General features: G+C 43.3%; 1 protein-coding gene across 2 annotated transcripts in view; it reads right to left on the bottom strand.

Annotated features, from left to right (window-relative positions):
* Positions 1-3,759: 3,759 nt before the first annotated feature.
* The window catches only part of aqr (aquarius intron-binding spliceosomal factor), a 45,404-nt gene continuing 28,813 nt past the window's right edge, over positions 3,760-20,350 (bottom strand). The window contains exons 28-36 of one of the 2 annotated variants that reach the window (XM_086183016.1): positions 19,118-19,255; positions 18,947-19,018; positions 17,840-18,027; positions 17,597-17,768; positions 14,042-14,212; positions 8,767-8,852; positions 5,619-5,793; positions 4,264-4,374; positions 3,760-4,167 (exon numbers count right to left, since the gene is read on the bottom strand). In XM_086183016.1, coding sequence (XP_086039142.1) covers positions 3,919-4,167; positions 4,264-4,374; positions 5,619-5,793; positions 8,767-8,852; positions 14,042-14,212; positions 17,597-17,768; positions 17,840-18,027; positions 18,947-19,018; positions 19,118-19,255 — 1,362 coding nt within the window. In that variant the 3' untranslated portion in view covers positions 3,760-3,918. Of the gene's footprint in view, positions 4,171-4,263; positions 4,375-5,618; positions 5,794-8,766; positions 8,853-14,041; positions 14,213-17,596; positions 17,769-17,839; positions 18,028-18,946; positions 19,019-19,117; positions 19,256-20,350 lie in introns of both variants that reach the window. The other variant, XM_086183015.1, reaches the window with a different exon arrangement.

The following is a 20,350-nucleotide window of genomic DNA, read 5'->3' on the forward strand; positions in this document are numbered from 1 at the left end:
ATCTGGATCTAAGAGTGAGGATGTAGACCTGACTGAGCATGATAATCTGGAAACCTCAAGCAACGACCACCATGACTGTTTGCCTGCCGAGGTCAACAAACCACCCACTCACACGCTGGCACTGGCACATTAGTCACAGATCAGCACCGATCACGCATAATGAGCATTTCATTGTCAACACTGAAAGTGAAAAGTAAGATGTGATGCCTTTTTCAGATATAAATAGTCCTGTTAAAAAGAAGTGTTAATTAGAATGCAGTGCAGTGTGTACACTTTAATTATTGATGCAGAATATCAAACGACATGTGAGGAAATTTTGAGAGTTAAATTGTATTTCCAAGAAATGCAATATTAAGAGAGGAGAAAGTGTGACAACTGGTTGGGAAAAATCTGCCCTGAGGCTCATCCTTGAAAAGTTGAGAGAGTTGTAGAACTGATGTGTGTGTGTGTGTGTGTGTGTGTGTGTGTGTGTGTGTATACTGTCAGACTGATTCCCTTAGCTTGCTTTAGCTGTAAAAACACAATGGCCAGATCCTTCCCTCCCCCACGGCACTACGGTCTTAACACTGCATAATGTGTAATTTCCTGTTGTGACGTGAGTGTCATGCAGAAAATAAATCACACATTTAGCGCGTGTGTGTGTGTGTGTGTGTGTGTTTGTCCCATGGTGGTTCCTGTGATTTTTTTGGGGGGAACGCCCTTGTTTAAAATGAGGTTAAAAACAGAACGAGAATTGGGATAAGATAAGATATTGTCTTTTTTCACAATAGAACAGTATTTATAAAGAGATTATTGCACAGGACCATTTCAAAATATAACAAAAAAATGTACAGAATACTCCATTTTTTATTTAGGAAATAGTGCAATATTAGCTGGGTCATAAGTAGAGTGATGTGAAGCAGGGACTCGGCGCTACTTTAGAGCCTCCACACGCTTCCGCGGCGGTCGTATTGGAAGACAAAGAAGACTTCAGGCAGTATTTGTAGTTCTGTGCTCCTGCAAGAGTACACCACCAGCCAGCACACATTATTGGTGGTGTGTGTATTGACTGTGTTTCACCGGCAGCAATACTAACCATATTCACCCTCAATGCTAAAAAAATAAATACAAAAAAAATACAAGGATCTCCAAAGTTAGACGGGTTGAACATTTACCATGTACAACCTCATTCAACACCAATAACATACCTAACCTAACTCGTGATCCACAACCCTCTCAGATGGTTTAATGATATAGTGTATATATATATATATTTTTTTTTTCCCACCACAATTTAACAAATCTAATTTTTCACAAGTTCCACAAGTTTCGTTTTATATCTGAAAAGAAAGATTTTTATACACGCGTTTTCCATGATCTCCAGTGACATTTTTGTTTAACAGTTTAACATTACAGACAATGTGCAAGAGTTCTAGCGCATGCTGTTAGTCTGGAAGTCACAGTCAGCCCGCAGCAGTGGTTAGAGGTGAGAGCTTTGCAAAGTAGCTATTAACCTAATGAATACCTGTCGCGTGATTATAAAAGACATGTTCACCTTCAGCAGACGGCAGTTGTGGAGGAAGTGTGAGCTTCTTCTTTGCTTGCAGTTATTCCCTCCAGACTCCCAAGATCCTGATCAGGACTTTCAGAAATGTGTGTGTGTGTGTGTGTGAGAGAGAGAGAGCAGTACAAGCCACTACCCACCAGTTATCTTTAATTTACTAAAACAAGGTACCACAGGCAAGTGAAATCTCAGGAGGCCTGAAAACGGTTAGTGACTGCGAAATTTAACAGGGGAGGGAGGAGGTTGCATAATGCAGCCGTTCATGTGACTGAACAAAAAGTATGACTGCTGTCATGAGTTTCAAGAGTCATGTAGTAAATGTGGGCGTTTTGTAGGCTGTGTGACTTTCAATCCATGACATCACTGTAGCAGTTACTTATTGCCTGAGCCCTGCCTCGAATTTACTTGTTAGTTTTCGACATATTTTGCCCTCATCTACTTTTTGTTCACTATACCTCTGAGCGTCTTAGTCTCTTTTCAGTCAAAACACAACAAATTTTGCCTCGTTTTATGAAGACTGACTTCTCTTTCTTTGTGGTGAGCCTTAAAATGGCCCCTATTTTTTTTTTGTTTTAAATTGGATTTCTTACTTTGGTCATTTGACTTAATTGCTCATCAGGTTCAGTCACATTTTTGTCATCTGACTGTTAATTTGGGTCAACAAAAGCACTTGTTAAAAGATAAGGATTTAAAATGTGGGCACATTAATAATGGTTAATTCATGTTAGCTAATGCTTAATTAGCAGTGAAGTAATGCTTAATTAAACATTAAGTCACAGTTAAAAATGTGTTTTCCAATCATGTGTTCATGTTAAAGTTCTGGGTTACATCAAAGATGAAAAACTGTGGTGAAATCCTCCCTAAGGGACAGATATTCTCTTTACAATCAGGTCAGAGCATGAACAGACGGTTAATTATGCTTAAGTAATGCTTACTGAACACACTTCTCAAGCAAAAACTAACTGTAATATGATGTTCCCTTGTTGTAAATTACCAGCTTCAATCATTTCATGTTTATTTGCTAGGTAAATATGCAAATTTAGAGGAAAATTGCCCAGTAATCTAACAACGCCATGCATCGCAGCAGTTTGCTACTGTAAATTTCCAATGCCCCTCCCTAGAAGAGCGTGTGAATTAACATGTAATACTACGGATATCGTCATTTCGAATGCACATTTCAGACAATTGATACGCTAGTCCGTTCGATCATTTGTTTTGGTCTAGTTTTAGTTAGAAAAAATTGTTAACACTTCACAATTAGTTTAGTCCTTGAGTCTGCAACTCCCCTGTAGTGTCATTGCAGGTGTACATAGAAAGGACAAGGCTATGAACAAGTCAATCGTGCTGATGTCCATTGATATAGTATGTTGTGGGCCTGAGGGTTTCTGTCATGAGTGCAACATACTGAGATAATCTCTCTTATCTAACTTCTCATCCTAATCCTTTCCTCAACTGAGAGAAAAGTGTAGCCTCCTACACTAAAACACTCACGTGAACCTTAACCTAAAGTGCCCTGCTGTCAGGAGAAAGAAACACTCATTACATGGTTCCACACTTGACTGAATGCAGAACATGTGTCTCTCCACATCCGTCAACACATGGTTCTCCATCAGGTCTTCAGAGCGGGGCAGGCTTCAGCAGCTGTGCAGCTGACCTGTTCTCACAGCCCGCCCGAGGTACCATGTGACAACCACCAACAACCTTTGGTGCATGATAATGAATGTATTTCCAGTCTGTGTTTATGCCTGTAGGGCTCCTGACAGCGTTGACCTCTTCATTTGAGTTTAGAACACAAAGAGCCGGACTGAAACTTGGCTGATCTAAAATCGCTTAATCTCAACTGATGGTGCGCGTGTAAACTGATCACTACTCTGTTTGTGCCCCACGCGAAGTTATGAATGGTAGAGGATTTGAGGCTTGCTGGTTGAGCGACTGTGTACATCCAGAGGGTGAGTCGAAATCCCCCAGCATGCACACTGGCCCTTGAGTGAAGTGATTGACCTATAAATGCAGCTTAGCTGCAGCTGGTGTGGCTGGTATAGGCTGAGCCAATCAGAGTGTAGCGCAGGGGAGAGTGAAGCAGATGAATGGATGGAGGAATAATGACAGACAGATTTTAACAAGGGTTTTAACGTGATGACTGTCGGTGTGCATGTGACGGATATAGATTAACACGTCTTGAACCGTATATAAGATGTAATAGATGCACAGTGATAAAGCTTTTGGTATTCTTTAATAAAAAGTACTGATGGATACAAAATGGAGATCTTTCATCATTACGGCTTCAGTAGAAAAAAAATTATCTGTCTTCTCTTAGGAGACGATCCACTTGGTCCCCTTGATAACTGGCGTTAAGAGTCCTACAAGAAGACGCTCTACGGCTCCTGCTCCTGTCCGCTGTCCTCCCCGTCACTGTCGCTATCTCTGCCGGGGTGCTCCGGCATCTTATTGTGACCCACTGTGTCTTGCTCTTCTTCTTTTTCACCGGTGACCCCCGAGTTTGGCTCTGAGGCTGCCTCTCCATCTGGGGTTTCCTGCTCCATGGGGGTTTCTTCCTGCTGCTCCTCGGAGCTGGCTGACACGGTTTCCTCCTGCTGCTGCTCCTGTTGTTGCTTTTGCTGCTGCTGCTGATTAGTCGGAGGAAAGGACAAGGAAGAACCTTTAATTTTTTTAAATATCAAGAGGCACAGACCCTATTGTATGTATCAATTTTGTCTTACCTGTCTGTAATTCTGGGAGGCGTGCATCATGCGCATGTACATGTTACACACCAGGGTGGCCATCTCGGGCATGTTCTTGACAATGTGGTCCGGCTGTTCAGAAGCGTCTCTCTGAAGGGAACAAACAAACAAAAAACATACAGAAAGAATGCAACCTGGAAATAATAATGAATACCAACATCTGTAGTGATTTGATTCTCAATATAGAGGGAAATTACCATGCACAGCTCGCTGCTTCCTACGAGAAAGCAAAATGTTTGGGTCTTTTTTTTTTTTTTCCCTTACACCTGCTGCTCATTCATTATCCAAAAAATATGAGGAGTTTTGACAAATTTAGCATGCAGACGGAGTTGCAGGCTAAACTGGGGAGTGAGACAGGTAGAATATTTGTTCTGATGGGCTTGTTAGTGCAGCCGATGCCTGCAGAATCCCTTTGGGCATCACGTGAGTGCATACGGGATGAGAGTAGAGTCCGGCGTAACTGCATGGTTTTATTGCTGTTAAACTATCAGTATGGGTGCGTTCACGTGAGTGGCTGTGATTAACGTGTGTGTTTCACGGGCTGTTTAATGCTACGGTCAGAGTGTATTCCTATGGCGTATTAAGCACACTTTCTGTGACTAAGCGCTGTCGAGTCCACCGTGACAGTTGTGTCGAGTGCGCCAGACAAAATCAGACTTTTAATCTGCATCTGCGTGTAAGCAGCAGGGGTTTACTGACTCCAGATAGAGTGCTTAAGCAGGGGGGGACGCATGTGTGTGCCCAAAAGAGCTGTCCCCTATGGGAACCAAACACTCTAGAGTCACAGGAAGTGTCACAGGCTGTGGGGTATTTTAGACACCCCTGTTGCCACACACACGCCAGTCATCGAGACACAGTGACCAGACAACAGTCGTCCTATGTTGGCCTGGTGGGATTTGGGAGAGAGTTGTTTTTTTTTTTTGCTGTCCGACCTTCGGGGGTTAATTATAGCCGGGCCTGCACTCGTCCATGCTTGCAGATGGCCCCCGTAGAATGCTGTTAACAGGCCGAGGCCTTTGGGTAAAGCTCCTGTAAGACTCGGGGCCAGTGAGGAGAAAGGAGAATGAAGATTCCATTCAGAATATAGAGGCAGGATTAGACGCAAGTCCGAGGGGTGGTGGCAGCAATGACGCGGAGGACTTCAGAGGAGTGTTTGAAACGACTACTGGTGTGGAAGAGAGGGTGGGGTGGGCTGAGGTGGGGGGGTTGGAATTAAGCTCAGCTCTTATCAGTGAATGTAGAGCGTCAGTGCTTCATTATCAAGTAAATTTATTGGAGTAGAAGATTATTGAGCTTCAAGAAACTGGCGTGTGCATGCGTGCGTGTCTACGTACAGGCTGCTCTTGGTTGTAGTACTCGTGCGGTCTGATGTGGAGCTGCAGCGGGCGGGCGGTCAGCTGGTTGAAGGCAGGAGTCAACTCGAAGCAGTTCTGGAACAGGGACACCCGGGCAAAGATGTAGAGACCCAGTCGGGCTCTTGACATGGCTACCACCAGACGCCTCACATCTCTGGGGAGCAGACCGGAAATTGGTTTCACATTGAAAGAGAGAGAGAGAGAGAGAGAGAGAGAGAGAGAGAGAGAAACTAAATTAAAGTAAAAGTTTGAATCGGAAGAAACAGGGCAGTCTGGTGAAGGAGGGCAGTGAAGGATAAGACAGTAATAGGTGAGAGGATAAATATAGAAGCTGAGAGAGAAATACAGGAATGAAAGGCAAAGGGCAGGGATAAACAAGGAAGACAACAAGAGGAGGTGGTGGGAGCGTACAAGGGAGGTCAGACGGGCTTCTTGTTCTTGCCATGCGCTAAGACGAAGGTATTTCAATAGTTTCCAAGCAATGGTGGAATGTGTGGTCTGCTGTAATAGCTGTTGTTCACCTGCCTCATGGTGGAGGAGTCTGGGTGAAAGCTTAAAACATCAAAAATCTGACTGACTTTGAGACAAAGGAACCGGATGTTCAAGAATGCGATGTAACTTCCAGGTCGCATTCCTGGCTTTTCTTCTGTTTTTCTCCCTAATTGTAAATTCGGAATTCGTTGATTGCTCCAACTCTTGCTGCATTTTTTTGGGGAGCACCACGAACTAGTGCACGCTTCCACCGTCACGAGAAAGTCGCCTGCTGCATCTTTTCACCTGATGGAGAGGCACCACCAGGAGGACGCAGAGCATAGGAGGATTACCCATTTCCCTCCCGCCCGACCCGCCAGAGGACGCAGCTACGCCTCTCTATTATATTTACGCTGAATATGTAACAGATGCCAGGATATACACATTTGTGGACAGCTGAGGTGGAGCCAAACAATTGAAAAGACCGTCTTAACCCTTGTTAGTGTGTAATAAATCCCTGCATTGCTTGATTCAGGTGTTTGGATGATACAACCTAATGGGACTGGGAGTAATACGGAAGCATCTCGGGCTTACAGAGAATCAGAAAATGGAAGATGGCAGAGCATTTGAGGGGGAAGGCGTAGGTGTGTGTGTGTGTGTGTGTGTGTGTGTGTGGTACTGATCCTGAAAACAGTCTTTGGTTTGTTGTTGAGGAATTTGGCACACGCATCACGCTTACATACACGCACACACAGACACACACTGAAACCCAGCCAAAAATGTGGAATATGTCCACCTGAGCACTTCATGAGATTAAGAGGATTAATCCCTGCAGTATGCACGAGTTTCATGAATATATGGAAAGAAAGGGTGCTTATGGGAGTTTGTGTGTGGACGGACTTAGGAGTCAGTTAACATGTGTGGCCTATAGATTTATGCAAAAATGACTGTACATTTTAAGGGGGTGCGTAAAGCACAAGATGTTACGTGAAAGCAAAACATTTCCACAGAGACACATTACAACACGCTACAACCAATGGGCACAGCGCGCCGGGACAGAAAAGAGCCAATCGTGAAGCATGATGGCCTGTGGACATGGCACTACTGAGAGACGCCCACCTGGGCAGCGCTGTGACATGGTAGGGCAAAGTGGAAGAACACTGTGTGTGTGTGTGTGTTGAAAATTGTGTGCATGTCAGGGAGCGTCTGGATCTGTGCATCCTTGTCAACCAGTGTGCTCCTGTATGTGAGAATGCCAGTGTGTGTCTGCAGGAACGCTCCAAAGCAAGAGTCAGCCACAACAGCCGCACCCCCCCCCCACACACACACACACCATCATCCCTGTGGTTGTCACGGGAGCAGATTAACATAAGGAGAGATTCAGGAGAAGGGTAGAATGCAGGAGGATAAATATGATCTCAGCGATGCACCAGAAGAGGGGATTGCCCATGAATCACTGCTTTTCCAACCATTCAGAAGTTTCATGGGGGGCCGAGATATGAATGAATATGAGATTAGGAAAAAAACAAATAAACAAAGAACAGGATTAACAAAACACCTGGATTGAAGCATGTGTTAATTTTGTGAAATTGTGGTTTGAAAGCAGATTTCCAAATAAAACTTCACATTCGTAGGTAAATAAGAAAATAATCAAAATTAAAGGCTGAGTAAACTCAACATTGAATTATTGAGTTTCTACCTTTCTTTCTCATCCAGTAACTGAAATGTAACCCAAAATGCTGCAGTGTGCGTTTGCCAAGCAACCTCGATGGAGTGGGTTCAGAGTGTGTAGACCGCAGAGTGTAATACCCAGCGTAAGACAAGATCAAACGAATGATACCAGGGGCTGGGGGGGGGGGGGGGGGGGGCGGAGTGGTGGGGGCTGCCAAGAAGATGAACTACCACTTATTGCGGCTCGCTGAAATTCTCTTTCCCAACCATGTCGCTTCATTGCTTTATCTTTTTCGACAAGGAAAATAGCAAAACAGAGTTTTCAAGTGTTTCTCCTGCCAGCTAGAGAAGACCAAGCTCCAGGGTGGGTGGGTGTGTTATTTGCTGTGTGGTTCTAATTTGTTGAGCGGGCGGGCCAGTGGGGGTACACCATGGCCCAACAACAGCAGGTACTGTTCTTCACAGCCAGCCAGGAATAGGTGGAAGAGTTCAGCTTCGGCTGCCTGGTGTTTAAATGCGCGGCATATTATGTGTGAAAAGCTCATCAGGATGGCGACGTCAGCCAGGGAGAGAGGAGAAGGACATTTCACGACAAATCCTTTCAGTCAAATGTGAAAGGAGGCGTGAGGGGAGGAGGAGAAGGAGCAGTTGAGATAAGAATAAGAGCAAGCAAGCAAGCCAGCGAGGGGTGTGTGTGTGTGTGTGTGTGAAGATGAGGGGCGAGCAAGGGGGATGTGGAATGAAAAGAAATCCAACTACCACTGAAGTTGGGTTAACCTACATTAATCATTACACGGAGGCCCTTTGTTTTACAGTTTCAACCCAATCATCAGAGCACAATAGCATCTCAAGCAGCAGCCTTTGTCCTCCTCTTGGCTACATTTTGGCTGTCGTTTCCCTTCACCATGTTAATTCCTAGCCACTAGAAGTGTCTATTTTTGGGGGTGAGTGAGTTTTTCGACTTGGCAAGCACTGCAGTGATTACCTGAGGTGTCCTACGGCTTTGGTGCGCACTAGTGAGAGGATGATGTAGTCATTCTGCTGACCCTGGAATCGGTCCACAGTTGTCACCTACAACACACACGTAGACAGTCATTATTTAGCACAAAATCCTCACAAATGCACATTCGGAGAAAAGATATGCTAAATGGGCTCCACAAGCTCATATCTTAAGCGAAGTAAATGAGTGCGTACTTTTAGGGGGGGGAGGGATTTAGGAACACGAGCGAGGCTGCTTTCCTTCTAAAATTCAGAATCTTCTTTTTCTTTTTTTTCGAGAGGAGAGATGAATGAAGGTGCTTGTGTTTCCTGTCGTAGCCGTTATCACTGTGGGCCACACGGGCAGCCAGCGAGGCTAATACAGCTTAGAGGGCATTTGTTGCCACCAGCCTCTTACCTGGACCCCTGAGACTCAGGGCCAGCAGGGTGCTTGACTGGATCAGAGATTATTTTAGGGTGACGGAACAGAGGAGAAGTGGCTCTCATGAGATTTCTTTCTTTTTTTTTTCTTTACAAAAGCAAACAAAAACTGTCGGCCAATTTGTTTTTGTTCCCAGGTAATCCCTTATTTTTCCGATACTCCTGTACTTCAAGAAGAAAGCTGAGTTTTTAGGTGCTGTTACATCTTACGCAATAGAACTGCAGGTACATTTAAACTTCGCACAAAAGCAGTAAAACTGTTTTTTTTTTTTTAAAGGTATCTCCAAATGAAATAAACGTGCTCTGTGTCAACAGCTGGGCATGTTTGCTCTGATGAACAGTGTTTGATTGATGAGGTTGTGATCTCAGTGGAGCTGAAGTCCCATCCTGCTGTCAAAGACGTCAGTGTCTCAAGTGGATTTCACCGCGAACTTCCGTGCTTTTCTCATAGCATGGAAATGGTAAAAATGGGAAAAGCAGGGGGCAAGTTACCATTTTTCGGGGTTGCATTCACAAAGTAGTTTCCTTTCACACCAATATATTGGGATTATTACAGACTACATGTTGAGAAACCTTAGGGAATGTTCTGGCATTCTTCCATAGATCAGAAGATGCACAATCCTGCAGTGCAACCGCGAAGATGCCACGGATCATAAATCCTCCTCCCGTTGGCTCATTTAAATTTCCTGGACACTTAAACCTCCACACTCTTTTGGGAGGAGAGTGTGTGTGTGTTTAATGTGCTAATGAGTTAGTCTACCAATATTTATTTAAGTCTCCCTGTTGCTATGTAGAACAGGTGCAACACTAGAGGCGATAATATGTTAGTTTTCACAATGGCATGAGTTTGGGGGCGGGGGGGGGGGTGTTTAATGTAAAGGTCAAACAACCGTGATATGCATGCAAGTCTGCACTGACACACACACACACACACACACACACACACACACACACACACACACACACACACACACACACACACACACACACACACACACACACACACTTCGGTACATCCTCCATCCAAGTAGGCCACTAGCTGAGTTGAAAGCTAGTTGAAACAGTTCAATTTGTTCCTGCACGGGGAAATATTCTTCATCCAGAGACAGTAACAGCGTTCCCATCTCCCCGAGGTACAGCATTCTGCATGGTCTTTCGTTATTTATGGGGAATCTTCCAGGGACTGAATTACAGAGGTCATGTCATTGTAGCACATGCATGACTGTGAATAACAGCTAGCACACGCGCACGCACACGTGTGATAATGGGCTGTGAGTCGCACATTTGTGTACACACTGGGGATGTATGTATATATAAATATAAATGTATATATACACGCACACAATAACAGGGCTTGTTAAGCCACTTCCATCTTGACCTCCTTTTTCTCACTGTCATGGAGGCAACAACCCTGTTTACACGGACACATTGTTACGTACATTTTATGGAATCATAAAGGGAAAAGGATGACGAAAGCGTCAAAAAATGAGAAGCGGTTTGTGCTGTTTAAGGAAAACGACCTTATGCGCTCACTAGGGGAAGCTAAAACCGCTCTCTGAATAGGTTCTGATGTAGCAAATGACTCCGAATGATCAGCTGTTTCCACTTGAAGAAATAGAGGAAGAGCAAGACACTGCTTGTTCGACATTCACATTGCCATACCATCACCCCGTTATTACCAAGAAAAAAAAAAGGGTGATGCAAAACTTTTTTTTTTGGGGGTCAACACTGTTGCAAGATGTGCTTGCTCCGAGGACTATCTGGTTTCAATGAATTTAAAGAGTCTGGTCCGAGACCTGCCCTGAGATAACGTTTGTTGTGCTTTGGTGCTACAAATAACAGTGACTTGATTTGCCGACGACAGCTTGGTGATCACAACCTCCTTCCTACCTCCTTCTACATTTCCCATATTTAGATAGAGACACAACTAGTGACAGTGACTCTGAGCTCATGGTCAACCTCTGTTCAACTCCCATCTTCACTTATTCATGACAATAATGTCCTAGAATGTGAAAATGCCTGCCTGCTAGACCGTTTAAAAAAACAACAACAAAAGCTAAATAAAATAATGTCGGAAGTAATTAGGATTTCTTATCCGACCATGTAAACACATTTGTCAATAAGACACCAGGTTGTGGTCAAAACAGGACAATTAACATTTCTGCTCTGACAAAATCTAGGAATTCAGCAGGAAGGAAAAGAGCCTGTGTGTGTGTGTGTGTGTGTGTGTGTGTGTGTGTGTGTGTGTATGTGTGTGAGTACCAAAAAGTAGTGAAGAGGAAAAATTGACTCAATCTCTTCTTGTCTGTATCTTGTAGATTTTAATGAATAGACTGACTACCGAAATTGGCTTTACTCAGTCGGTTTGCTGGCATTACAGTGACAAAAACAGATGCCGTGACTGCATTTATACCAAGAAACAAAGAAAAACACACACACACACACACACACACACACAAAAAGAGAAATCAAACTAACTATTTCCAGAGTAAACAGCCGCTCATTAATGATGCATGACTGCTGTGTTGGTGTTTCACGAGACAGTTCAGGCTAGTGTGCTTATTGGTGCCAAACACTGTGACTGGTGTTAACTGGCCTTCTATTTTTCAGTCTAATTAAAATCCTTACAGTAAAGTGGGATGGCTACTGACATTTGCTTGGTTTTAGCCACTGTGACACATTGTCAGACACTGTGAACCCGATGCTCAGTGCCGTGACCTTTTAAATGCTCAGTACACAAGGAGCCCCCTTTCTCTTTTTCATCAAACTCTTCTCCCTCTCTCTTCTCTCTCTCCCTCTCTCTGCTATCTTTCTCCTCAGCAAAATCTAACAGCCTGTCACCCCTGTCACTTTGTTACGGGGCATGCATACTGACTAATGCCAGGAGCACACTGAATGATGCTTTATGTCTTAACGTTGCGGGACATTTAACATGACCAAGCACAATTTCTGGCTGGCTGTCACAAGTGAACAGACTTGAAAACTCAAGCTAAAATGTAGTGTTGTACGGTGCAAAATAAAAGACTCAACAACCGGGGATAATTTGACTTTGTAACTCTGCTTAAACGTTATCGGAGGCTTGCTGACCCTCCATCACTGTGACACACTGACTGCTGATCTGCTATTTTCCCGTCAACCTCGCTACTTTTCTGAGGCGCTTTAATTGTCTCAGCTATTGCAAATTGTACAAGGCCCAAAGAAAGGTGAGAGAAAATGTGTAAGGAAGAACAATGGAGAGGGCGGAAAGCATAACCTGAGGCTAGCTGGTAAAAACATTTAGCAGTACAAACAGAACAGCGATGGGAAGCTTTGCCAGCGGGCTGCTGACTTAACAGAATGTAAAAGGAGAGACAAGAGGAGTTTTGGGAGGTGGGGGGGGATAATGTGGGCTGGATGAAGACAACCCAACTGTCTCCTTCAGGGACAAACTCTGCGAAGAGTTGATGCGCTATGCCACCTCCGCACTCCTTTGAAATATATTCCTCAAACAGTCTTACGCCCACCTCAGCGAGTGCGATTTACGAAGGTAAGCAGTTGGCTGGTACTGTTTGTAAACTACTGGGCACAGGGGACAGAGGGCAAAGGGTACCCATGCGCTATTTTGGTCTTTTAACCTGCAGCGGTCTTTATAGTTTCATGACATGATGGAGCTGGACAATGAAATCCAGGTTTGCTCTTTCACTTACGTACATACTTTCCACACTTCAGGATTAACCGCTACATTCAGGAAAACGCTGTATTTCACAGAGCTTGGGTTTAAGACGCTCGGAAACTGTGGATTTAATTACACAAATGGACTTATGATTTCACACGGAACGAGGCAAGTGTGTTCCTGGAAAAAAAAAGAGACGGATACAGCAAAGGTCTTTGAGAATAAGGAGCTCCACTCATGCAAATGTATCAGTTATACATGTTTCTATTAGACGAGTGTGAGTCTTACACACATTCATGAGGTGAAAACATGTCTGCTGGGGCTGTGGACTCCTTCCTAACGGGAGAGTAGAAATGTGTCACCCCTCAAGTGATATTAGGAGTGTGCATAGTGTGTGTGATGTGTGCGTCGGCGTGAGAATGCTACACGTTTTTATTCAAATGCTACGGGTAACTTGATAACATGACTAAATTGACACTATTTTAATTGCTTCAAGACTATTTTGTTGTTTAAAAAAAAAAGAAATAGAGAAGTCAAGGGAGGAACATTTCATGCCATGGATAATAAAGAGCAGCAACATCTGTTTTTATTAAAAGACTGACAAGTGAAAACAGTTGGTATGCAGTGAGAATGTTGGAGGAGGCTCTGTGGTGTGACATTTGTTTGATTTTTACATTCATTTACTAATGCTTTATTTTGTTCTCTGTGCGACATTAAAACCCCACCAAGAGTGTTTGAGAGGCGGGGTGTTGTTGTCTCGTCGATTTTAGTGCTTCTACCATGGATCGCAAAAGGTTATTTGTTTTTGTTTGTGCCTCCACATGGTGTTTTATTTTGAAAACTGACTGGATGCTGTGGCGTTCCAGTGTTGGATTTCCTGCGCCGCTCCGTCTACTCTAGTGCGGCTTGACACGGCACATATTTTTAGCTGAGTGAAGAGCAGAGAGCCACTTCTGGGATGAAAAGTGTTGCCGCGTGTCTGTTGGAATCAAAATAATTGTCGAGAGAGGCCGGTGGCTGCGTTGCAACCGGCCCTGGTGGGATTAAGCAGTTAGCAGAAACTGATACTCAAAGATGATGCGCTTGAATAGATTTAACATGGCAAACTCTCAAGCAAGTTCATGTAGAGATACCTGGAGCTGTATTCGCTTAGAAAACTATTACACGTGGCAACTGTGTGAGGTTTTACCTTGTTCGGTTGTCCAAAGAAGGGAATTCTTCCGCAGCGCTCGTTGATGACATCTCTGATGAGGTGCTTTTGTCCGTTGTAGGTGGTGAGGATGCTGATGCGGTCGGCGGGGTAGCCCAACAGACGCATGTACATGTAGAGAGCAACGGAGTACTCAGCCTCCGCCAGGTTCTTCGCAGCAAGAGAGAGCAAAAGAGGTAGAAGAGAAAGGGGAGGATAAGCATGAGATTATTACATTATTTACATTCTTACATGACAAGTGTTATTAAGTAACATTTCATGCCCGCTAACGTGTCCTTAATCAAATTGTCTACAATGCAGTTTCACACTGAATCCAAGATTATACATGATAATAAGATGCACTTAGCTGAATCACACAGTCACATCCATCTATCAGCTCACCCTAGCTGTCAGCAGAGCTTGATACCTGGATGCTATTCACCTTCTCTTGTATTTTAATACGCTGGCTCTTTATTCCTTTCTGCCTGTCAAGGATTTCCTCTTAACAGCCAGCTAACAGCCTGTTCATTCATGCATGAGCAACCATCTGATTTGGGCTGAAATTAACTGCTGCAGATGTAGCTCAGCAACACCGGCAGGCAGGCTGGGACCAAACGTCTCCTTCCAGGATCCATTAATCGAAGCAAAGGGCCGACATATTTCAACTGAACAGATTTTGGGGGACGGATATTAACAGAGCTGATGCTAATTGGATTCTTCGAAGTCTCGAAACAGTCTGGATAAGTTAACTGTCAATACTTCTGCTCTCTTCTGATGCCATACCTTTACTGTAATATCTAGTAACTGTAGTTACTGGTAAAGACCCTATATTGTTGTAAGCAAACCCAGAATTTAGCATCGCCACGAGTTCCCTCCACCAAAAGCCAATGAGATTTTGGTTAATTGCTGAAAATTAACTGTGTGGCAAAAGATCATTCGATTTCCGCATTTTGTTCAGCAACACTGCTTTTTTTATTTTCAAAGCTATTGTTAGAAGTATAAAGCTCAGCATACATGTTTAGCTGACATATTTTATACCACAGAACAAAACATTGAAATAGGTTAAAAAAAAAAGTAGTTTTTTTTATTTTGTTTAATTGCCTTCTGTTAATTTGATGGTATTTGCTTGTTAAGTTGATGTTTTATGATGTGCTAGAGTGTGGCCGATAGTTTTTTATACATATAGTCATTCATGACACTCATGTTCATCAGGCCACAAAAGAATGAAAACATACGGTCCTTCGGGCTTTGAGATGACATCACACAAAGTAAATGTGAAGACCAACATTACAGGCGTTGTTTGCCTGCTTTCAACTTAAATGCAACAAAACTAATTCCTCAGCATGTGTATCCTGGCTCCAAGGCTCCACTCTGCCCTTCAAATGTGACAAAAAAAAAAAAAAGCTATCTATGCATTATTCATCCGGTTTCAATTAAGCTTGGACCGCAGCCCCACATCTTTGATAATAATTTATGCAGCCACATCAACAGTTCCTGATCCAGCTACACTGGAGTCAACACATCAAGAACAGTCACACTCTTTGTCGCTCGCAGCCTATTACCTGCCTCCCAGATGGCCGCCGTGTGTACTGTCACACCGTTTCTGATGGTGCAAACGCTCGGGTTTGCATGTGAGGCAGACAGGGATTTAACTTGTGGCAACTAGATAGTGGAATTTTTTTGGGGACCAACGTTGATGTAAAGGAGTAAAAGCTCAGATGTTGAATATATAGGTCAGGTATTAAGGCAGGCTTTAAAAGCAAAATGAAGAGATACTGGAATTATTATTATTAATTTGACTCCCAAATGATGTGAGGAGTAAATGCATACACATATTTGTCAGTTTGCTTAAGAGTGGACTATTGCAGGCTCTGTTACCTAAGTAACAACCTTTTTTTTTTGGTCTTATTACAGTGTTGTTTTGTTTTTCCTTCCTGTCAACAGTCTAGACTGGTGACCGATGACGGTATGGACACATCATTGGCTGATACTGGTGATTTTTCATAAATATCGGTATCGATATGATGGCTGTTTTATCGGCCCGGTTTTGCTTCGGTCTCTTCTTTGCTCATCGTCTGTTGTTTATGACGAGGAAACAATGCATTATAATATATCATGTATTAGCATAAATAAAGATAAACCTTTTGACATAAACAACACTGCAACTAAGACACGAAGAATCACCACCAAAATCGTGCACCACTGAAATCTGCACCAGCTGTGAGTACACCCCACATTGCTATTTTGCTCTTGTGGAATTTCACATACATCTTGTGAAGCAAGAACTCCTCCTTAACAACTTAAGTTTCTTTTTCTATCAGGAAAAGATGGGAATTTAGCATCTTTGTCTTCTGGAGCAGTTTGACAGCTTATCAATGGACTGTGTGACTCAAGAGTGCAAAGTGCTTTAGTAAATGAGGCGTAGAAGCAGGGAAAGACCTTTGGACTATGGATTGTCTGTGTACATGCACGGAGTTGGAAAGACTTGGTGGAAGTGCAAAGCAGGGGCTATTAGGGCTGTCAGTTCAGCTGTGGCAGACATTCAGCATGCACGGTGTACAATTGCCTCTCTGGTATCCAATTTAAGCTGTCTGGTTTCCCAGGAAAGTATGTGTATTTGTCCGCGTGTGTATGTGTGTGTGTGTGCCTATCCGGCTGGCATAGTGTGTGTGACACTGGTAATTCCCTTGACGAGCCTGAAAATGGCAACAGGCAAATGGAGTTGAGGTTCATGTGACCTGCAGCCTCGAGTTGTGCACATGCTCTGGATTTCCTCACAATAAGGAGCTTCAGGCAAAGGAGCGAGCGGAGGAGATCACATCACGATTGTTATACTTTCTATATTTTGCATATAATAGACGTTATTTGTTTCAACAAAACATTTGTAACTCAATTTACTTGATGTGCTGCTGTCTGGTTTTCTATTATTTTTTCCATTGAAGTATCTGGTGTCATGCACATACTGTGTCTTACTTCAAAAGTTCTGCTGTGATATTTAAACACTGCATTTTTGGTGGGATTTTATTTTATTTTTTACACACTCCTTTCAACTGGGCCTCCCACCACCCCACAAACACTATCGATTGAATAAGTAACGCCATTATGAAAGACAATCTGGCTCCTGGTGTCAAGGACGAAGCCACTGACTGCTGGGTGGACACGATGTTGCACTCAAACTCGGGGTTATGAATAGATCAAATGGGCTGGTAGCTAAACCATTAAATTTTAAAAATGAATGAACTGCTCTGTAACATCTAATTCAGCAGAAATGGAGGCTGGGGAATGTGGTTCTTAGGTCTGGTGGATCTGAGTGTGTATCTGTGTAAAGGAGCGGAAGAGGCCATGAACAAAAGCCACGTAAGTGCCTGGAGGTGTGAACATCAACTGTTTCTGCAGCTCTTCGACTGCGTAGGAGCTTGTTTTACTGATACTTATATATTTCAACAATATCCTAGTTTTGTGTAGTTAAAGTATACAATTAAAAAAGCCTCAAAAAAGTCAGATCCCAGATTTTTATATGTTCATCATTTATATGGTTTAATGTTCATTGCTGACCTGATAGAAGTAAGGGTTGGGCTCCGACTCTCCCTGGCCGTTGAAGTCCTCCACATTAATTAGCTGGAAGTCAAAGGTCAAGCCCGGGTTAGGCACCTGGAACTCGGGGAGTTGCTGGACGTGTGGCAGGTTTCCCAGGTGTTTGTAGCGCCAGTTGTATAAGTTACACAAGCTGCAGGAGATAGGAGCATTAAATCCCACTGCAGCGAATGTGAAAATATCGATATTTAGATACTAACTCACCTGGCGCGTGCACGGCCCTGCGCGTCCAGATCTATGGTAGGAACTCCTAGGCGCACAAATCGAGTGAAGAGGGACTGTTCCATGTTGGAGTACTTCTGGAAGGCCATGTTCTTGATGACAGGGGGCAGCTGGTGGTGGTCTCCAATCATGATCCAACGTTTCAGCCTGCTATAGCCATCCTCTGGGTTCTGTTTAGGAGAAGAGAACAAAATAAGAAAATATTAAAGGACCTTAATTAACCAAAGGTTTCAGGTAGAGCTTTCTTCTTATGTTTGAATCTTCCTTTTTACATGTTTTATTGAAATATTTAGCCCCCCGCTCACCCAGTACAGAAATGGTAGAGATTTATATCCCAAAAGCATCATTACACACACTGTAACAATGAATTAAGTTTCATTCAGATCTGAGTACATTGTATTTTTTTTTTTATGAAAACGAAAACTACAGCATGTCAAAGTAGCGTGCCACACAGATGTGCTTCATTTTTTATGTTACATCAACATGATACTGTGTTTGAAAAATCTAATCAGAGCAAATCAGAAAATAACATTTACGTCCAGAGAGGCAATTAGAGTGTTATGAGCAATGCAGCACTTGACTCATGTCTACGTCATGCTGCGGATTTGGCTAACTAGATCTGGTTTATTTGGAGCCTGACATCAGATAAATATGATATACAGACATTTGTAAATCTTGAGCTGAAATAAGAGTTAAGGGTTGAATAGCAGGATAACGACAGGTGTTTCGGTGCGACGTGCAACTAGCTCTGACGATCGCTCACTCAGGAAACAGATAAGGAGCTCTGCTGAAGTTGTTGGACGGGCTGATGTGCTAAATGGTCTCATTTGTAAACAGACGTTAGTGCTGTTGTGGACAATTAGGCACAACTACCGAAGACAAGCACCATTACTCCTTTTAGAGCCCATCGCTTACTTAGAAAAGGAAGAAGAAAAAAAATCAGGTCATAGAAGACAGAGTAGAGGATTAAGCATGTCTGAATTTATGAGTGCAACGGCTTAGCTGGGAGTTTCATGACCCGAGTGTAATTACTGATAATAACTGAGCTTAACTAGTATTGGTTTTACACCCCAGTTAGGATAAGCATACCTGCAGCAGTAGGGGGATGAAGGTCTCGATCTCCAGAATCTGAGCAGCTTCTTCCATCAGGATGTTGTCATACTAATTCAGAGAAGAATGATTTGAACGGAAAATACTTCAGTTTGCACACGCTTTCAAATCTGTGAAGAGTTGTTTGAAAATAAATGGATATAAGTCTACCTTGAATCCCAGCTCCACCAGGTCATGACGTTTGAGCGCAGCATGTGTGCAGGTCATAGCGATGATTTTGGCCTCCTTCACCAGCAGATACTTGGAGCGGTCCAGTCCACTCCTCAGCAGCTCGAAGGCCCTAAACTCCTTCAAAAAGACAGCAGATGAAGAGTCAGGAGTCAGTCGCTTAGTAATGTCTTATTAATGGCGAAATCTGTTTTGGGAGACGATGACGAGAACCTTCCGCTGCATCTGCGGGGACTGGGGTTCGTTACGCGGCTATAATGCATTCATCTTCTTGTGCGGTGACTATTTTTTTGGAAGGTAATACTGACAATGTGATGGATGGTTGTAGTGTGATGTGAAGGATAAGATGATTACTGTGTAAGATGATGAATGAGATTATTATCTAATGTGAGGTAACAGAAGCTCTGGCAGAGAAACAGCCCTATGGTATTCAGAAGCAATCACGTTAGGCCTCATTCAAGAAAGCCTCTTGAACACAAATTTGTTCTTACACTCAATGGGCTTATTTAGCCCTGGATTTAGTCTTACGGACACGTCGCAATAGTAGCTCTTTGCTCCTCTTGTAACGTAAAGTCTTTGCAAGCCTTATTAGGGTGAAAAGGCTGGGGAAAGGAGGACAAAAAAATCCGATGGCACATATTTTTTCTTCCAAGGCTTTGACTGGAATTAACTATTTATGTCCAATTTTTACACACAGAATTTGTCAGTTTATTCTAAAGTACCAATATCATGGCTTGGTGGAAACTCAGCTGTAAAGGGGAAGGGGAGAGCGGGAGGTACAAATGTGAAATACAGGTAAACAGACGTGCTATTTTCAGGCTGCTACACAAGCTGTGCAGGGGCGAGGAGAGGAACACTGGAGAACTTGGACAGCGCTGGGGAATAAATATTTAATGTGTTACTATTTTAGCATTAATATTAAACCAATCAAAACATCCAATATTGATGAGATCTATTTTTAACCCCCGTGGCTCCAGGGTGGTTGAAGGGTGAAATCAAGAGGTTGAAGGGATTCATGGACACTGAGAGGAAACTAAAGAGACAGGAAAAAGTGGTAATGATGACTGCGGAGGAGGAAAGAGGATCTGTAACCCGGGGACCCGGGAGGCATGTTGTGCCCCCTGTCAGTGTGTCTGTCTCGCAAATAAACTCTTAGGATATCCCTGTGACAGCCTTTGCCAAACTGCTTTTCACCATTTGAAAAAGGAGCCAAAT

This window comes from Aulostomus chinensis, chromosome 17, assembly GCF_037954235.1.
Source record: "Aulostomus chinensis isolate RoL2024-O1b breed Wild chromosome 17, RoL_Achi_v1.0, whole genome shotgun sequence".
Lineage (NCBI taxonomy): Eukaryota > Metazoa > Chordata > Actinopteri > Syngnathiformes > Aulostomidae > Aulostomus > Aulostomus chinensis.